Raw genomic sequence first — 20,056 nt, 5'->3', positions numbered from 1 at the left:
TGTCTGTCTGTATAGCGGGTGATCAGTCACCTCAGTTCACGTCACCGTCCGGTACCCTACGTCACGGCAGCATCTCAAGCGGCTCTGCTGCTGGCAAGTTTCTCAAACGGCAAATGTCTGGCGAGGACCTGGTCGGCACAGGCATAGCCATGCGGAGACTCAGTGAGGTACAGTCGCACAGCGTTACTCCACAGCAGCAGCAGCAGCAGCAGCAGCAGCAGCAGCAACACCAGTTGTCGGATGGCACATTGGTGAGTCAAGCTGATACAATTAGTATTAGAGTAGCGACAAGCTAGCCTTGTTGTTCTATGTATTAAAATGGGGGCAAGGCTGATGATGTCTCTGGCTGAAAAAATTGATTGCAGTTGTACAGGTGTGTGGTTGCGATGGTGTACTCGTAGGGTTTTCCATGTTATGAAGTCGCTGCAGTGGAGCTTGCGCACCTTAAAAAAATCTCACGAATATCATCAAATCTGCCCCCCCCCCCAAATTATTTGATTGATTTGCAGTTTGCTAAGGTTCATGTGCCACTGAAATTTGGGGATTTAGAGTTTACCTGTCTGTCCATCTGTGCACATACACGTGTGTGTGTGCGTGCGTGCGTGCGTGCGTGCGTGTGTGTGTGTGTGTGTGTTACTCCAGCTACCCGTCGGCTGGCAGGCGCACGTGTCAGCGGAAGGTCGTCCGTATTACTACAACCGCAGTCTGGGTAGCACCACATGGTCACTGGATGACGTGTTCCGCTCAGCATCAGCATCAGCAGGGTCAGCAAGTAGCACAGCATCATCATCTACTGAAAGTGCTCCCGACACAACTAGTACCGCTGCAGGTGGACAGGCCATGCCAGAATCACCCACACGGGTATGTACTGAAGCAAACTACATGATTGTACATGTGTCACGTATTACCAGGCAGTTCATCGCATCCCCTGATTTCCCCCTGCCATGCAATCTAATCAAACTAGGTTATCGTGTTTGTTGGTGCTGCTGCTGCTGGTGGTGGTGGTGCTGCTGCTGCTGCTGGTGCTGGTGCTGCTGCTGCTGGTGCTGCTGCTGGTGGTGGTGGTGGTGCTGCTGCTGCTGGTGGTGCTGCTGGTGCTGCTGCTGGTGGTGCTGGTGCTGCTGCTGGTGGTGCTGGTGCTGCTGCTGCTGCTGGTGCTGCTGCTGGTGCTGCTGCTGGTGCTGCTGCTGGTGGTGCTGCTGCTACTAAAATACAAATATTGTTGTTGCTGCTGGCGTTGTCACTGGTATTCGAGGTGGCTTTCCTATAGCTGCTGCTGCTGCTGGTGCTTTTATTGCCCAGGGATGAGTTTACTGTCATGTTTTTGCAAAGCAGTTTTTGCTATGCAAAATCCCATTTGTGGCGTACGGTAAGGCCGCAACCACACTACGTAAAAATCACAGTACAAATTTTCATGCATATCTCAGTACAAGTCGGTACGCAACCACACTACACTTTTCGGTCTGCATAGATGACGTTTTCACGCGTGACAGCACGTGACGTTGTCGTACCAAAGAGTGTGCCATGCGCTGGAAAAGACCGGGAAATTCAAAAACAATGCTGATGCTGATGCTATGTACGACGACCAGGTACAAAAACAAAGTTGTACACAGGAGATGGAGCGCGAAAACGACGAAAACGACAAACGTGGCTTTCTACAGGGGTGCGCCAGTTGCTGAAAACCTACAAAGCGCATTTTGCATTTCGCACGCGTCGGCATGACGATTTCTACTGTAATGCAGTTTGTACGTGATTTTGTACCTAGTGTGGTTGCAGCCTAAGGTACGAAAAGCATGGATAGCCAGTACATGATAGCCAGTACATGTATGTACATGTATGTACATATACATACATGTACATACATGTATGTATGGCAGTTTTCTGCGTGTCACTGTGATTTTTGAGTAGCAGTAGATTGATTTTGAGTATACAACTGCAATACCGGATAAATTCATCCCTGCTGCCACTACTGTCATCGTCGCTGTTTTTTGTTTCTCTTTGGCTGCAAACAGGAGCCAGGTGCAGGCTGGAAGGCCACAAAGAACACACAGGGACGCACCTACTACTACAATCGAGAGACACGCCAGACAACATGGAAGATCGAGGACACATTCGCTGGTGGACAGTAGGAGCAGAAACATGTGCACACAGCAACAGCTTCATTACCACTGCCACCAGCACCACCAGTAGCACCAGGAGCTCGGATACACACCAGCAACAGCAGTCCCGGGCTGAAACAGCTACAGTAGGTGTGACCTCTCCCACCAACCCACCTATCCCATACAGCCCACGGAACCCACACAGGTATTGCTAACCCACATCCCCACCACATGTCTAACCTATTTATACTGTTCCACATGCTGCTTTGCTACTGACAAAATTTGTCTGATGCATTCTTAGGCCTCTCCGTGCAGAGGAGTTTGCAATTCTTTTTGTGCATTCCTGAACTGCTACTCATGCCTTCATTCTTGCTTCTCACCCACCCTGCATGTAGTCTAGTAGTAGGCAAGCATACTCCTCCACTCACTAGTGATAGATCTTGACAGGGCTGGTACCTGCATTTTGAGAATCCTAGTGACAAGCAAGGTAGTAGTAGTAGTAAATTTACTAGGCATTATCGCACCTGAAATCTGCACTAGGGTGCTTTTGATGTCCATTTCACACCTCCGGGTGACCTTTGACCTCTACTTCACACGTCTGGGTGACCTTTGACCTCTTTTCACGTGTCTGGGTGACCTTTGACCTCTATTTCACGTTTTGGAGTGACCTTTGACCTCTATTTCACATTAGGTGTGAGACCTTTGACCTCTCTATGTGACACGTCCGGGTGACCTTTGACCTTCTTCACACCTCGGTGTGGCATTTGACGTCATTTCGCACCTCAGTTTTCTTTTCCTCTCTTTTTCATACCACTGGGTGTTGAGATGTTCACACCTTTCTAACCAGTGAATTCACGCTTTTTTTTCACGCTGAATGTAACCCAGCGATTTCACCCACCATTTTCAATTCACACCTTCAACTATATAATAGGATTTTGATGTCATACGTATTGAATTTCATGGACTATTCATATACATTTGCAAAGATTCTTGATGAAAATTTCAAGTTTTGAAACTGAAAACCCTATAATGCAAATTTTCACTGCCTAAAAATCAGTAAAATTGTTTGTCAAGTTTTAAATTTTACTTATGCCCAGGCTTTTTTCTTATAATTTGCAGCATATTTTTAATATACTTGTACCCCTAATTATCATTATTATGATGTTCAAATTGCCAAAGCTAAAATGAGCAGTCCAAGAAAGGTTTGACAAACTACCAGGAAGTTTGTACAGTATTCATGTGTTTGCTTTTTCATGCAAAGTTTTCTTTTCTGGCAATGCATACAGAATGAGTATTATTATTATCAACACTCAAGAAAAGATTCTTATGGAGTGGTCTGTGGTTGATATGAGCATGGAGTTTGCAGGTAACTAAGGCTAGTTGTCTGAAGTTTAGGCCGGTTTCTTGCATTCAAGCTGGTTTCTAGAGTTTGGGCTGGTTTCTTGCATTCAGGCTGGTTTCTTGAATTCAGGCCAGTTTCTAGAGTTTGGGCTGGTTTCTTGCGTTCAGGCTGGTTTCTTGCGTTCAGGCTGGTTTCTTGCGTTCAGGCTGGTTTCTTGAATAAAGACAGGTGGGTCAACTTGTGAACTTGGCCTGGTTTTTGGAACAATCTGCTGGGTTTGGTGAATTTAAGGGTCAGTTTGTGGAATCCTGACCGGTTTCTTGAATGAGAACAGGTGTTGATGTATTCGCGGGTGTCTGATTTCCTCCGCGACGACTGGATTCCTGAGCAAAATGCCTGCTGGCGGTGGCTAGTCCTTTCTGCTCCTCAGCCTCAGCAACACGCATTGCTAAATCATCTGCAATGAAAGGACGAGGCCAAACAAGAACATGGCATAAGAGAAGTACAGGATTGTGTGCGTGTGTGGGTGCGTGCATGTGTATGGGTGCGTGCGTGCGCGCGTGTTTGTGTGTGTGCGTGTGCGTGTGTGACTGTGTGTAGTGTACTAATACCGAGGAGTCACAGGTTTGTGTCACGGTGCGTGATGTGTTCTAATGCTTAGATTTCCGTCCTACAATATCTGACAAGCTGGTTGCCAGGGGGGGGGGGGGGGCAGACGGGAAGCCATGACCCCATACAGTTCTGTCGGGTTCCGAACAAAAACATGCTAGACTTTTACCATGCCTAGGATACCCGCTATGTACATGGAGACTGACTGAGCAGTATAGACACAGTTCTACACGAATAAATAACAACGGACTAGGCTACTAGGACGCTAAACCCCAGTTCTTCAGCCTGTCTAGACAGTACTGTACGTATAGCTGTACGACAACACTAGCTTGCACTAGCATGGGAGGGAACACGATAAGATTTCGAAATTGCTCTGACACAATGTCCTGCCACTTCTGGAAACGGTCGGACATGGCCGGACACTGTGATTTGGCAGATTTTGCGATACAAGTACACGGTGCTGGCAACTGAAATCCGACCCCCTGGGCGGTGCGCTCACATCGCAAAGACCCAACACGGGATGGTAAAATTACGAAACAGAGACCGCTAGAATGTGAACCCACCGCCCAGGGGATCGGAGTTGAGTTGCCAGCACTGTACATGTCTGGGACTCTTATTTTTTCACCACTTTCATGCACGTACACGACCACATTACACATGTACATGCTACCAAGAGTACATAGGTAGTACAGTGCGGTGCTACAAGTCACATCACACAGATCTCAAGTAGATGCAACACTGATTCAAATCTCTGTGCATTGTGCAGCAAACACAGTACTAGTAACTCGGACTGTGTGACTAGTCGACTGTGAGCATGCAGACTTGCAGTGTTTCTGCACACATCGGATTTGAGATGGTTTTTCTGCGACAACGTGATTTTTATGAAGTCAGCAAAAGACAAAGTGGGCATCTGCTTGCCCGTTCTTGTTGCCAGCTCCAAGATCGGCACCATGTCACTACGAGTACTCGTGTTGGCTGAAGACTCCCATCTTTGCAAACGTGATGTGCTCTTTGCACAGCAGGTAGATTCTACGCGACGTTGAATTTATGACTAACTTTCGCTGCTGCTGCTTCATCGGTCTTGCACAGCGCCTGTGCGACAGGAGCGTACTTGACTGGGTTGCCAGAAGACTGCTCCTTTCGATAGAGGCATATCGCAAGCTCGCACATTTCGGACGCCTCGTTTCCCCTGGAACACGGACGTTTTCAATTTTTCGGATCGTACAAGCGCGTCGCGGAATAGTTCATAGCTTCACTAGGAAGCGAGAATTTTTTATTTCAAAAGAATCAAAACTCCTTCTTGATCGTTTGCTACGCTCAAACTGGAGCTACGCTGAAGTGGACAGCTCCCTGTCATGCTGCAAAATCCTCTTGTCACAGGTTGCTGCTCAAACTTCTTGAGACTTCTTCCCAGGCAGAGCGCCACTATCCTCAGTCGTTCTCTTTCCCAGCGACGTTATTCAATTATTTCGGTCGGACAGATTGTCCGTTCAAGTAAAAAAGCGCCAAATTTGAATCGAAAATGGTCGGAAAATGTCCGATGTCCGACCGTTATCGTGTTCCCTGCATGGAATGTCTAAGTGCAAAGCTAGCCGTGTTTCTCGCGCTCAGAGCACTCTTAAGTGAACAAATGTTCGACGCATATTTATTTTCAGCTATTTTCGGCCAGGTCATGTTTGACCGAAAATTTGTTTTGCAAGGTTCAGTGTGATAGAGGCCGAAAATTTGATGCGGCCGAAATGTGTGTTAGCCCTGGGAGGCCGAAATTTGAATGGGTGGAAAATTTGTACACTTACAGTACGTGCCCGGAGATGGAGTATAGGACATTGTAGGACCGCACTTGACAAAGCCCTAAGATGCCTACGTACAGACAGACAAAAGAGGAAGCCCGGTGGAGCTACTAATGGATTTTCCGGAGTATAAGCTGCACCCTCATTTTTTTTTGCCACGAAATACAGACATCTACCCTATTTACCACCATTAATTCGTCCATCGTAGTCTAAGGCGCAGCTTAGACGTTTTTGCAGGTGAATTACAGGTTTGTTTTAAACATAATTCCCGGTTCGCGTGAGACTCGGGAAGAAGCCGAGTTTTCCGCATCCGCCGTGGGAACGCCACCACCCTGAAGGATCAAGGCGCAGATGATGGTTGTTTTAAGTGCGGCTTATACTCCGTAAACCGCGGCACTTCCTAAGTTTCCCACTAACCTGCCTGTGCTTGTACACTGTCTGAGAGCAAGCGCCAGTCACGATACGATGACTTGGCCCACACTAGGCTGAAGTAGAGCTTGTCAGGAATACGACGTAACCGATCATAACGCGACTTGAGATCTGGAAAGACGACGGCGGAGTGGGCAGACAGACAACACGGAATACGACAAAGACACAAAAGCGGATGCACCCGGTGTACTGGCAGTGCCTGGATGCCGCAACGGCAGAGCACAATTGCCTGAGCATGAAGCTCAGACTTTTTTTCTTTCTTTTTTTCACTAAAGACACAACCTACTCGTACTTAGAGGGGAGAGAAGCAGCAGGACAACACAATGGGAAGAGTAGGGGCTCCAAGAAAGAACCTGTGCCGGTGGACGTCGGTTCTCCGAGCTGCGTCGATGCAAATGAGTGATGCAACAGCTGGTCACAGGTACCGGTACATGTGTATTTGAAATAAGACATATCTACATACAGCTATAGAAAAGCATGCAGTCGGCGTGCCAATCACCCGTCTTTAAAGATAAGGCGTGTATAAAAAGCTGGACGGACTATACTCCCTGCTGCTCACATGATGCTCAACACCCGAGGTTGTAAACAGTGCTCAATACCCAGGTTTGTACGACTCCCAGCTCTTCACACAGTGCTCAATACGCCGGGCTTTCCATATCCTCTTTGCAGCTAACAAATCGTCCTTATTTCAGTGTTACATAGACCATATGAAGACAGTTGGGATTATGTTACACTTGGAATAAAGCCATCCTCTTATCGCCCTTACCTTTACTGCGGGTATCATCAGACTTTGGACATTTGCGCCAGTCAGCCTTGGCTGTGTCACGCTCCACGAGCAATGCATTGTACAAGTGTGCCAGAGCGTAGAGCGGTGCTGAGATGACGTCGAGTTCCGCCACTGGCCGTTTGGCCGCCGTAAGGATACACAGCACGTCGTGTGCAACAGTGGAGCAGAAACCTAGTGATAGTGACAGTCTACACGACTGTGAGGGACACACGCAACCAGGCAGGCACACACACACACACACACACACACACACACACACACACACACACACTCACACACACACACACACACACACACACACAGATACACACACAGATACACACACGTACAATCAAATTTGTCTTCCGCTTTCACCAGGAACTGGGCAGAAGCCCAGAAGGAGTCCAGGAAAGATGCTCCAATTGCCTACTGGACCGCTGCACCAAACCCGTACTCCTACAACTCTACAAGTACGGATAGAGCTTGAGAAACCTGCCTGAATTCAAGAAACCGGCCTGAACTCGAGAAACCGGCCTGAATTCAAGAAACCAGCCTGAACTCGAGAAACCGGCCTGAATTCAAGAAACCAGCCTGAACTCGAGAAACCAGCCTGAACTCGAGAAACCAGCCTGAACTCGAGAAACCGGCCTGAAATACAAAACAATGGTAGGCCCTCATCATATCATAGTAAACAGACAAGGGTAAGGCTGCTGGCACACAGAGTCAGGGTACTCGAATTTCAGAAATTCTAGGCATGAGGGCAAAAGGCCAGGTTGGTTGAACAGAAATTTTAGGTCCAGAGAAGCAATTCCATACTGGATTACCAGTGTACTAGTATTATGTGTTAGTGTTTGTTCGGTTACTGAATTGTTTGGTATGAAACAGATGTATCGAAAGTACTGAAAACAGAATTTTTTTGGTGAATTACAGATCTACATAGTTTAGACTCGGGTGGAGAACCAAGGATTAGTAATTATTTCTAAGAAGAAAGAGAAGAGAAGGACCAAGGAACTACAAGTTACGCTATAATATCCACTAACACCACGAGTTACTTTACAATCAGCTCATGCGATAACATTGCACGACACTGACCAACGGTACTGACGCTCTACGCTTAACTGTAAATCAGCTCTTGCACGTCTTAGATGCGCACTCCAACAGCCTTCCAGCTTAGAAGGTTCTATTAAGTTATAGAAATAACACAAGGATGGGGAAGGTGAGCGCAACCAAGACACGCCCTCCTCATGTTACTTCTATAACTTAGAACCTTCCAAGCTGGAAGGCTGTTGGAGCGCGCTAGAGCTGATTGCCAGTTAAGCGTAGAGCGTCAGTACCGTTGGTCAGTGTCGTGCAATGTTATCGCATGAGCTGATTGTAAAGTAACTGGTGGTGTTAGTGGATATTATAGCGCAACTTGTAGCTCTTTGGTCCTCTTTCTTCTTCGAAATTACAGATCTGTTGAACGCTCCAACTGCAAGTACGCTTATCCTAGGGAAATCTAAAGCTTGTTATTATACACGAGAGACGTTCGCTTACCTGAGTACACGTGGAGATAGCGTTGACAATGGCATCCTCCACCGTGTCGAACACAGCATTCCTAGAGAGGACGGAACATACTTCCAATACACACTGTTTTCAACACACGCACACACACACACACACACACACACACACACAACACGCACAAACAGACACACACGTACACGCGCACACACAAACATAAACCCACACACACACGACACCAACAACTAGGCATGTAAACACACATACCATCATACAAATAATATAATATATTATAATATTATTATAAATTTATACAAAAGAGAAAGACCAAGGAACTACAAGTTACGCTATACTGTCCACTAACACCACTAGTTACTAAACGAGTGCGCATCCAAGATGTGCTAGAGCTGTTAGCCAGTTAGTTGTAGAACGTCAGTACCGTCGGTCAGTGTCGTGCAATCTTATCGCATGAGCTGATCGTTTAGTAACTGGTGGTGTTAGTGGACAGTATAGCGTAACTTGTAGTTCCTTGGTCTTTCTCTTTTGTATAAATTAAACATTGGCTCTCCATCTGAGTACAAATATAAATGTACCGATAATTATGATCCTCCAGTTGTCCCATATGAAAGGTGGGTGTTTCCTGTTTCGTTACTCCCATCATACATACAACAGATTAAACAATTGGATGGCTTGATAGAAAATACCCAATTCGGGGAGGAATTTGCATGCATTATACCCCAGATATATCAAAATTGCACGAACTTTCCTCTAAATGTGGGGTGCACATCATGTGGGGTAAATGTGGGGTGCACATCGTGTGGGTGTCTGTGTGTGGAGAGAGAGAGAGAGAGAGAGAGAGAGAGAGAGAGAGAGAGAGAGAGAGAGAGAGAGAGAGAGAGAGAGAGAGAGAGAGAGAGAGAGAGAGAGAGAGAGAGAGAGAGAGAGAGAGAGAGAGAGAGAGAGAGAGAGAGAGAGAGAGAGAGAGAGAGAGAGAGAGAGAGAGAGAGAGAGAGAGAGAGAGAGAGAGAGAGAGAGAGAGAGAGAGAGAGAGAGAGAGAGAGAGAGAGATAAAGAGAGAGATAAAGAGAGAGAGATAAAGAGATAGAGAGAGAGAGGGAGAGAGAAATACAGAGAGAGGGGGGGGGGCAGTACACTCACGTCAACGTCAAGATCACCATTGTAGAGGCGCAGTGAACAGCAGTACGCCATACTGAGCAGCAACAGCAGCAGCAACGTGTACACTAGTCAAGGAAGACTATACACCTGTTGACATGCTTACTTGCAGGATTACCTAGGGTTATTTATTTCCACAGAAGTCAAAGAAAAGGATTACAATTCACTCCAGAAGCAAAGACAACATTGCACAAGTAAAAGGAAACTTCCTCTCTCTAAAAATCAACTCCCTCTATCTCAGTGCGCATGCTGATAGACTCAAGAAAAAAAAACAGAAAACAGAACAAGTACATTGGTAATAAACAGATGAAACAGGCAAAAATATTCCCACTCGAACGCTCACACTTCCCCCGAAATCGAACCTGCGTGCCCTGCTTCAAAGGGATTTGTGTGGAGAATTTCACCGGGTGCGCCATTTCATTCTCGTATACACTCGGACCAAGATGAAACTCTAGGATGTGTGCTCCTGCGGAAGCTGAACCGAACGATCTTGGTCCAAGCAGGCATGCGATGCAGCATCCAGCCCTACTTCCAATCAAACACAGTCACACAGTGATGCGTACACCAGCCACCGTGCCATGCCCACCTACCAGTGCAGTGCACCGTGTGCTAGTACATGTAGTAGTAGCTGTGAAATACTCGAGTGCAGTAACACAGCATGCTGCGTACGTCGCGAGTATGCCTAGCCAAATGGTACGACTCCACAAAGTGAAGAGCTCACCATGTACATGTACTGCATACACACAATGGACTCGTTCAATGTACAGTACTGCTCATTGAAGTCCAATCGCGAAACTCAAGTACACGTCGGGCGTTGCGCAGCCCTAGACCTGCAAACACTGGGCTGAGAAACGGTACAAGGCGCAAACTTAACTATCATATCATGATCGGATATCATTGAGCAGCGCGGTACATCATCCTGTGTCTGCAATGCAAGGTCTTGGTCTTCTGCACAGTGCAGAGTTCAGTATGCATTGGGCATAGCCAGAGCTACAGACACTCACTGACTGTGAGCAGTGAGTGAGAAATCCACCTGTACACTGCACTGGTACTGTCACTGCGTAGTGCCGTGCTCGGTTGGTGGAAGAAAGGCTGGACAATATATCCCAGCCTCTTTGGACCAAGACCAGTCGATTCAGTGTCCACAAGAATACAGTTTCTGAGAGTTACATCTTCGTTCATGCTTCTACAAGAACGAAGCGACGCTTTCGGTGAAAATTTCCTAACAAATCCCTCTCTAGTAGGGCACACTCGTCCGATCACGGGACAAGTGCACGAGTTCCAGTATGGACACAGGATGAAGTGAGCAGCTCAGCTTCGTCGGACCAACACGATTGGACTCAGCGCCCAGAGAAGACTACAAGAAGGGGGAAATTTTGATTTTAGATCGTACTTCCAGCTGATTATAGGTGTTAACAGACGCGTCGACTCTGCTCCTGTCTAACAGGTTCAGGGAAGATGCGAGCTGTGTGTGTGCGTGTGTGTGTGTGTGTGTGTGTGCGTGCGTGCGTGCGTGCGCGCGCGCGCGTGCGCGCGCGCGTGCGTGCGTGTGTGTGTTATTATTACTATAGATGCACATCATGGGGACATGGGTAACTGCAATACTGAACAAGAGCAAGTGAATTAATGAGAGGATACAGTATGTTAGCCAAATTGCAGGGCAGTAAGTCGGATGGGTTCACCTGAATACACAGCAGAACACAAGACAAACACTGCACGTACCATTACCGGAATCGGGCGAGCAGCGGGCAATCGTAGCGTGCACACACATGCATGCCCGCACACGCACACACACACACACACACACACACACACACACACACACACACACACACACACACACACACACACACACACACACACACACACACACACACACACACACACACACACACACACACACACACACACACACACACACACACACACACACACACACACACACACACACACACACACACACACACACACACACACACACACACACACACACACACACACACACACACACACACACACACACACACACACACACACACACACACACACACACACACACACACACACACACACACACACACACACACACACACACACACACACACACACACACACACACACACACACACACACACACACACACACACACACACACACACACACACACACACACACACACACACACACACACACACACACACACACACACACACACACACACACACACACACACACACACACACACACACACACACACACACACACACACACACACACACACACACACACACACACACACACACACACACACACACACACACACACACACACACACACACACACACACACACACACACACACACACACAAACACACACACACACACGCGCACACACACAAACGCACACATACACGCACACACACACGCACACACACACACGCACACCCTACATCCCTTTCCTTCATACCTTGCTTAATTGTGATAAGTGTGGTAGAGAGGAAAACTGGTCAGCAGTCAGACAATTACTGCCTGGGCTTGAAGTCTTCGGAAGCGTAGGGGTCTTCTGTGTAAACATTCAACATACACATGTACAGCACTGTCGGGCGTTGAAGAACGGCCAGGCTGGAATATCACCAAGCACAGCATACCAATGCATACAGAGTGACTCCACTGAGCATAGACTGTAATACATGAAAATAAGAAGGGTCTAGGCTAGGAGGCTGACCCCCAGTTCTTCGGCGACCGACAGTAACGCAGCTATTAACTATTATCATCAGCTAATCATTGGTTCGAGGGAAACATGCAAACGGGAAAGTCTGAAGAGAAAAAGTGACTGTCACCGCCAGGACTCGAACCAGGAGGCCAGCGATGCTCTCACGACTGAGCTATGGCGTAGCTGACGTCCCAGCGGAGGCTGTAAAAACATGTTCTTCAGACTACGAAACTCACGCTTCCTCAGCTAATCAAAAAATATTATACACAGAAAACAGCGGCTTATCCCAAGGACTACAGGTATTATGTTGAAAGAAGGCACTATAAATCATCGGTGAATCCAAGCATGTTCAGTTGTCACACAACGACGAGAGACACTGTGCACGAGTTACTTGTTGCTTAGGTTCAATTTCACTTCAGACACACAAGGCCGGCTTCACACCGGGTACAGTACAGTCGGGTGACGAGGAACGCAGCGCCGAAGAACAGGCTAGGAGTACGAGGAACGCAGCGCCGAAGAACGACCAGGCTAGGAGTACACCAAGCACAGCATACCAATGTATACACGGTGACTCAACTGTGCATAGACTGCAGTACATGAATATAATCCTAGGCTAGGCTAGGAGGCTGACAGTACAGCATTGTTTCACATCTTCTCTTACTGTTTGTTGCTGCCACCACGGTGTCCATAACGAGACGAGGGCGGCTTGCTTGCCGGGATCTTGGAGGATACTTTCAAATTCCTCTCTCTCTGTCGATGTCAAGCACTGTAATATAGTCTCCGGATCAGCCGTGTCTGTACCAACGAAGAGAGAGAGAGAGAGAGAGAGAGAGAGAGAGAGAGAGAGAGAGAGAGAGAGAGAGAGAGAGAGAGAGAGACCACAGAGCAGAGCTGCATATCTCCCCACCAACCACGAATAGCAACAATGCATAGCAACTACAAATGGCAACCAACTGTGTGCATGTGCATATGTAGAATTTCCGGTATTGCTGTGTGTGGCACCACACAATGCACACATTGAACACTTTCAGGTGGATGTCTCGAAACATGCGAACAAGCCACATTGCATCATGAAACAACACCTAGTCACTATCTTGTTAAGAATACTTCCTACTCCCGTATACCCCGTATACGGTGGCTGATGAATTGACCGCCACTAATTTTTAGCCTGGTATCCACCACACAGCTGATTGAAGTGACTTTTTCTGGCCACTGAATCCCTATTTTTCATTTTTTTATTTTCCACACATGCACATACACACACACACACACACACACACACACACACACACACACACACACACACACATACACACACACACACACACACACACACACACCTTTTGACCTTTTGACGCCCATCGCCGGAGGCGATGATAGCAATGCTACGGCAGAAGCCATAGCAACTTGTGCTGGGATTGCACCATTCAACAGCTTGTAAGGCTGAAGAATTGACCGTCACTATTCAGCCTGGTCTACACCATACAGCTATTTGAAGTGACTTTTTCTGGCCAGTGAATCCCTATTTTTGGTCTTCTCATTTTTTTCACGCACACACATCACACCACATACTCCGGCATGCACTGGCTGTTGGTAACCACCCAGGAGAATGAAAGAAAAGTCAGGAAGATGAGAAAGAGAAGAAAGACGTGTGTGACCATAATCGTCGGGGGGACACACACACACACACACACAGTCAAGAAGCCTCAGCTACTCTCCCGGTCGCCTACAGACAATCACTTGGCCGTAAGCGGACAGAAGAACTCTCATCATTGGCAACTTCCACACCACGCCAACAATATCACCATCATCATCAACAACACAACCACTGCGTACGAATACCAGCAGTCGGTATACATTGCCACAGCCCAATTGGGATAACCTATCACTCTATACCCGTGTACCGGCATACCAATGCAGAAAAAAGAAAGAGAATTAAGGTGTTCGTTGTATCACACGTGCACGTGTACAGTAACTCCACGAAGAGCATCGTTCACCGTACATCATGCCAGGCAACAGCAGCCTGGAGTGGACTGAACTTGTGTGTGTATACAGGTGTGCAGTTACAGATCAATTCGGCATCTCATTGTGAGTGCGCAGTTGGTAGTACATTTGGCATTTACGCCACGAGCTGGCAAGTACAGTTAGGGTGACAAGCACAGCTGGGTCACTTCAGCAATGAAAGGACAAGATCAAACCGATCGTTCCTACCCAATCAGTCCTCTGGACTAGAACACTACGAGTCGCTTTGGGAGCATTGTCTCAGCATCAGTGGCAGTTCTACTCGACCATGCGTGGTGTATGTCTGTGCACACCACATCTGATGCTACACCACACGACAACGTGAGAGAGAGAAACATCAGACACAGCAAACACAACAACACCACCACAACATGACGAGAAGAACAACTGCACACATATCATCATGGACAATGCTGTCAACCAGGGAGAAGAAAAATACCTCCTTCTGCGGCAGTCGTCGACCTGGTCGTGCATGCTTGTGTCACCTCCCAGTATTTTATCATCCCCTGCTTTCAACTACATGACGGACCCAAGGCTCACTTCGTTACTTACCATGCTATGCTAGGGTGCTGAGTTAGGCCACACAGTGTACAGTGTACAGGCCCTGCTCAAATACAACACTACATCCCGTGACAGTACAGGTACTCGAGCGCAATGAGAGAGAGAGAGCGTGGCTTGCACAGACACTAACAAACTCCCCGTAAATAATGGATATTAAAAAATATATATTCATTGGTTCGAGGGAAAGTCGCAAACGGGAAATGTCTGAAGAAAAATTGACTGTCACCACCAGGACTCGAACAAATATTTATTTCGCTTTTTTCGTCACATCTTTTCACCTTCCCCTAACGAACAAACGCACTGCAGTATCTCTTCCACAAAAAAAGCACCGAGTTCTAGTAGTACGCTGCAGTGAGTGCAATACGCTAGAATCTCACCGAGATTGACGTTTGCAAGACGCTCATCCAGTGGTAGATCTGCAGTAACACAATTGCACACGCACACACGTATACACACACGTACACACACACGTACACACACAGTTATACAGTGTGGGCATACGCACACTGATACTCAGAAATACACAATCAAAAAGAGGACCCCGGGTTGTTCGTGTACACTCACACACGCACGCATGCACGCACGCACACGCACGCACGCACGCACGCACGCACACAGTCACACACACACACACAGAGTCAAGAAGCCTCAGCCACTCTCCCGGTCGCCTACAGACCACCACTTGGCTGTAAGCAGACAGGAGAACTCTCATCTAATCGGATAATGTCGGTGAGAAGTGGCGATGACGGCGCAATGAAAAGAACACGGCAGTAGGTTACTAAACAAAACGCACGAAAACTCCCGCTGGTCACGCTTCCCGGAAGCACATGAACGTCGCCGCAAGCAAACGTCCACGGATCCCGGAGGGTGCATTTTATTTTGAAACGTACTGCATGTGTGAGGTATGTGCACATACGTTGTTAATCTGTGCTGTGCTGTTTGCTGGACCCTGATGCAGCACGATGGTGCTAGCCTATCAGTCCTCTGAACTAGAACACTACGAGTCGCTTTGGAGCATTGTCTCAGCATCAGCGGCAGCAGCAGTTCTACTCGACCATGCGAGGTGTATGTATGTGCACACCACATCTGATGCTACACCACACGACAATGTGAGAGAGAGAAACATTAGACATAGCAAACACAACACAACACCACCACAACATTACGAGAAGAACAACTGCACACATGTCATAATGGACAATGCAAACTACATAGCGCACTCACGGCTCATTTCGTTACTAATAAATCATATCATGTGATCCCCAGCACCATGTTCCAGAGTACACAGAACAGTGTGTGTAGTAGATGCTAAGTTCCGCGGAGGGACATGTACGTCATATTTAGTGGTGTGCACGGGTAGTCGGGTACCCGTGCTACCCGTGAGGACCTCGGGTAGACGAGTACAGAATAGTACCCGAAAACCCGAAGTCGCAGATGACATCATGTACAGTGCACATATACACATTCATGTAATACGCCGCATGTCTACCCAGCAGCGGCCAGTGTGTAAGGGAACAGGTGCATTGTGGTGTTACCATGGAAACATTACCCGATCGGGTACCCGTGCTACCCGTAGAAAACTAATCGAATCCGATACCCGAAGAAAATGCTACCCGACTCAGCCCTAGTCATGTTATTAGAGTTCCACTGTACAGTGCGTACACATGCACATACACATACGTATGTCCACTAACCATCCTCTTCCTCCTCATCATCATCATCCCCATCAGCGTCCATGGGAGGAACAGCAGCCGCAGACTGATCATCCCCATCAAACAAGGAAGCATCTTCTTCTCGCTTCGCCAGCTCCGTCTTGAGATAGGACAGAAGATCCGCGTCACCGCCACTCGCACTTGTCTCGGCTCTGCTCTCCGACACATACGCACGCGCACAGACACAGACACACACACACACACGCCCGCACACACACACACACACACGCCCGCGCACACACACACACACACACACACACACACACACACACACACACACACACACACACACACACACACACACACACACACACACACACAAGGAGGAGAAGACATGAGTGAATGGCTATTAGGCTAAACTAACCACAAAACACTGACTGATTGAATTACAGCACAGCCATCAGAGCCATGCCAAGCTCCATGTACTGTAATTTCACAAATTTTCGGTTTACTTTTATTTTCGGTACTTTCGGTGCGTCTGTTTCATACCTAAAATTTCAACACACCGAACACACACTAACACACATAATCCAATAGGGAACTGCTTCTCTGAACCTAAAATTTCTGTTCACCTAACCTGGCCTTTTGTACTCATACCGAAAATTCCTGAATTAGAGTATGTCAGTGTGCCCTTACACGCCATTAAGTGATAAACCCATGTACCGTAAAGTACCGTTGATCCGCCCCCTCTCTAATTCCCGCCCCCTGTCGATTTTCTCCTTGTGAAGCGACTTCGGCGTATACAACGAAATACGATGTTGAACCGACGCATACACTGCTGTACACAATACTTGCCAATCCAGGATGAAAATGTGCACAATCCAGCACATTGAGTCTGATCCTCTATGTTGTTGTACATCGTACTGCACTTGGCAGCCTTCATCTAATTCCCCCCCCCCCCCCCCCCCCCGCCGAAAACCCAGCTGGGAAGCGACATGGCGTGGGGGCGGATCAACAGTACTTTACGGTACTAGTACTCCGACGAGTGTGCATTCTTCACTGGCTCAGTATCCGAGGTCAGCCTTAAGACGAGTGTTTAAAGTTACCGAATCGGACACTAGTACAGCCGAATGACAACTCTCCTGCCACATCAAGGAATAGACATCGGGTCAGCTGTGTGGATGGAATATCTCGAGCTTGTATGAGCTTACGGCACATCACGCACAATGATGCTGTAAGCCACATGATGAAGCAACACGCACACATGCACACACCAATGGGTTCTGTATGCTGAATACCACCAGAACAGAATTAGATAAACATAAGGAAAAAAAGGTGACAGACACCACGTACCGATGTGCTGCTAACTGTTTCATCACACACTCTTTATAGAACTCTTCAGAGCAGTTGAGATGCGACTACAGAGAGGGAGAGAGAGAGAGAGAGATAGCCAACAGAAACACAAAACATCACCACAGATATTCTCTATACTGTAAGTCGACAAATATTCGGCGCATATTAATGTTCGGCTATTTCAGCCTGGTCATGTTTGGCCGAAAATTTGTAGCGGCCGAAATTTTGTTTTGCAAGGTTCAGTGTGACAGTGTATACAGGCGACAGCAGTACAGGCCGAAAATTTGATGGGGCCGAAATGTGTGTTAGCCCTGGGAGGCCGAAATTTGAATGGGCCGAACATTTGTAGACTTACTGTATTGAGACTAAGAAAGCTGGGGACATCACGCAACTGCAATATGAAGAAACGGGGGTTTGTCAACTGCATCCTCTTTTGATTCTGGCAGTGACACTTTTGATGTGGAGACTGCGCTTCGGAGACAGCGTCAGACGACTCATGAGAGCTGAGCGGCAAGTAAAATCGTAAGCCAGTTCGCCTTCTGATGTCCTCGCCCACAAGGCTTCTTCGCTACTGGGGGTGACGGGATGATTCAGTTTCGCTGCCGACATCCACATCAGATCGAAGAAAAACGTGTCGCCGTCGCTCTGCAGACCCACCGCCACGGCCTAGCTAACACGCGACCAACCCGCACAGCGCACACCGATGACAGCGATCGTCTGGCCCTGCGCTGCTCTAGTGCTACAGACACGGACATTGACAGTCTTTGGTAGCCAGCTACTTGAACTAGACCGTTAAACAAGTGTTTGAACGAAATAATTTGAGAAGATGATCGCCACCGGTTCATGGGTGCAGCGTGAACGCGCTCGACAAAAACATTTTTTCGTTCCGTCATTTCTCAATTTTTTTACTTCGAAGTACAAAATCCAGACATGTTTTAGCTGACCGTGGCCTATGTACTAGTGCCCTAAAGCATGTACGCACACGCACACACACACACGCACACACGCACACACACGACGAAGAACCAGCAAACTCGTGCTGGCGCATACCTCATTCTTGTAACAGTCCACGGAGCAGTACGGTACGTTGCATTTTGGACATGTATAACGAAACTCCTTCACGTTGCAACTACAGAAAACAAAAGTACACAGAACAAATTTACGAACGCTGGCTGCATTTCCTGTAGACAAGTAGCAATGAGTGGACAAACAAAAATAAAATGAAAGGAAAAAGTGGACGGTCCTTACATTCCGCACAGCGGCTTCTTCTTGCCGGAGAGGACGTCCATGGCATGACCTTCTTGGCACAGTAGTAGTGGTCCTGGAGCACCCAAATTTAAACTGTTACTTGCAAGGTCGACTTCTTTGAAAAGGTTCAGGAGGCAATTAGCGGAAATGAAATAAAAATAATTTTGAAATTTCCCTTGGTCGAGACCGTAGGGAAAGGCCAACGGCTAGCCCCGCTCTACAAAACGAACTGCCTCCCAACTGCTGGGAGAGAGAGGCATATCAGTCATTACTTTGGAGAGAGAGAGAGGTTTGGGCCTGAAACATTTCTCACTTCTGCCTGAATTTCTGGCAGAAAATTACACCATGGCCTCGCGACGTCGTTATCTTCGTCCCATGCCCTTGATTTTGTCATTTTCGTGTCACAAGTGGCGCGAATCACACATTTTGGGTCACAAAAATAACAACTTTTTAATTTACAAGGCTCTCATCTCTCAACCATGCTCAACAATGTCAGCTCGGGCACACTGTGACAGAGCTAGAGCCTGTGTGCAAGAATCCTCCCGGCCCAAGAACTTCCATGTATGTAGAGTAAAGCTAGAGAGGCAATGCGAATGAAATGAGACTGTGACACAGCACAGTGAACTTTGCGTATAGCAACACTCGGCTGGGCATCGGAAAAGTGTCCTTATTCGCGATGTGTCTTTATACCCGAAGTCTCATTATAATTATGTATACAGGCAGAATGGATTTTGCTCTGGGCATGAAAATTCTGTCGTTATTCGCGAATTGTCGTTATATCCGCAGTCAGTATTAG

At 47.5% G+C, this 20,056-nt stretch overlaps 2 protein-coding genes across 2 annotated transcripts in view; one reads left to right on the top strand and one right to left on the bottom strand.

Moving 5' to 3' along the window:
* LOC135819172 (uncharacterized) overlaps nt 1-3,430 on the top strand; it is a 49,957-nt gene extending 46,527 nt beyond the window's left edge. The window contains exons 19-21 of the mRNA XM_065332331.1: nt 16-251; nt 643-861; nt 2,013-3,430. Of these exons, the coding sequence (XP_065188403.1) occupies nt 16-251; nt 643-861; nt 2,013-2,129 (572 nt within the window). The 3' untranslated portion in view covers nt 2,130-3,430. The remainder of the gene's footprint in view (nt 1-15; nt 252-642; nt 862-2,012) is intronic.
* LOC135819173 (uncharacterized) lies at nt 3,028-19,593 on the bottom strand. The gene is made up of 13 exons (XM_065332332.1): nt 19,261-19,593; nt 19,063-19,141; nt 18,013-18,077; nt 16,702-16,871; nt 15,385-15,423; nt 13,086-13,219; nt 12,179-12,274; nt 11,350-11,393; nt 9,697-9,748; nt 8,572-8,664; nt 7,036-7,252; nt 6,258-6,380; nt 3,028-3,898 (listed from the first exon to the last, which is right to left on the bottom strand). Exons 1-13 carry the CDS (start codon nt 19,299-19,301, stop codon nt 3,735-3,737), a joined length of 1,317 nt encoding a protein of 438 aa, XP_065188404.1. The 5' UTR covers nt 19,302-19,593; the 3' UTR covers nt 3,028-3,734.
* Between the last annotated feature and the right edge of the window lie 463 nt (nt 19,594-20,056).

The sequence above is a fragment of the Sycon ciliatum genome, chromosome 6, assembly GCF_964019385.1.
Source record: "Sycon ciliatum chromosome 6, ocSycCili1.1, whole genome shotgun sequence".
Taxonomy (NCBI): Eukaryota; Metazoa; Porifera; class Calcarea; order Leucosolenida; family Sycettidae; genus Sycon; species Sycon ciliatum.
The sequence above is the reverse complement of the archived record's forward strand: the minus strand, read 5'-3'. Positions and strand labels throughout refer to the sequence as shown.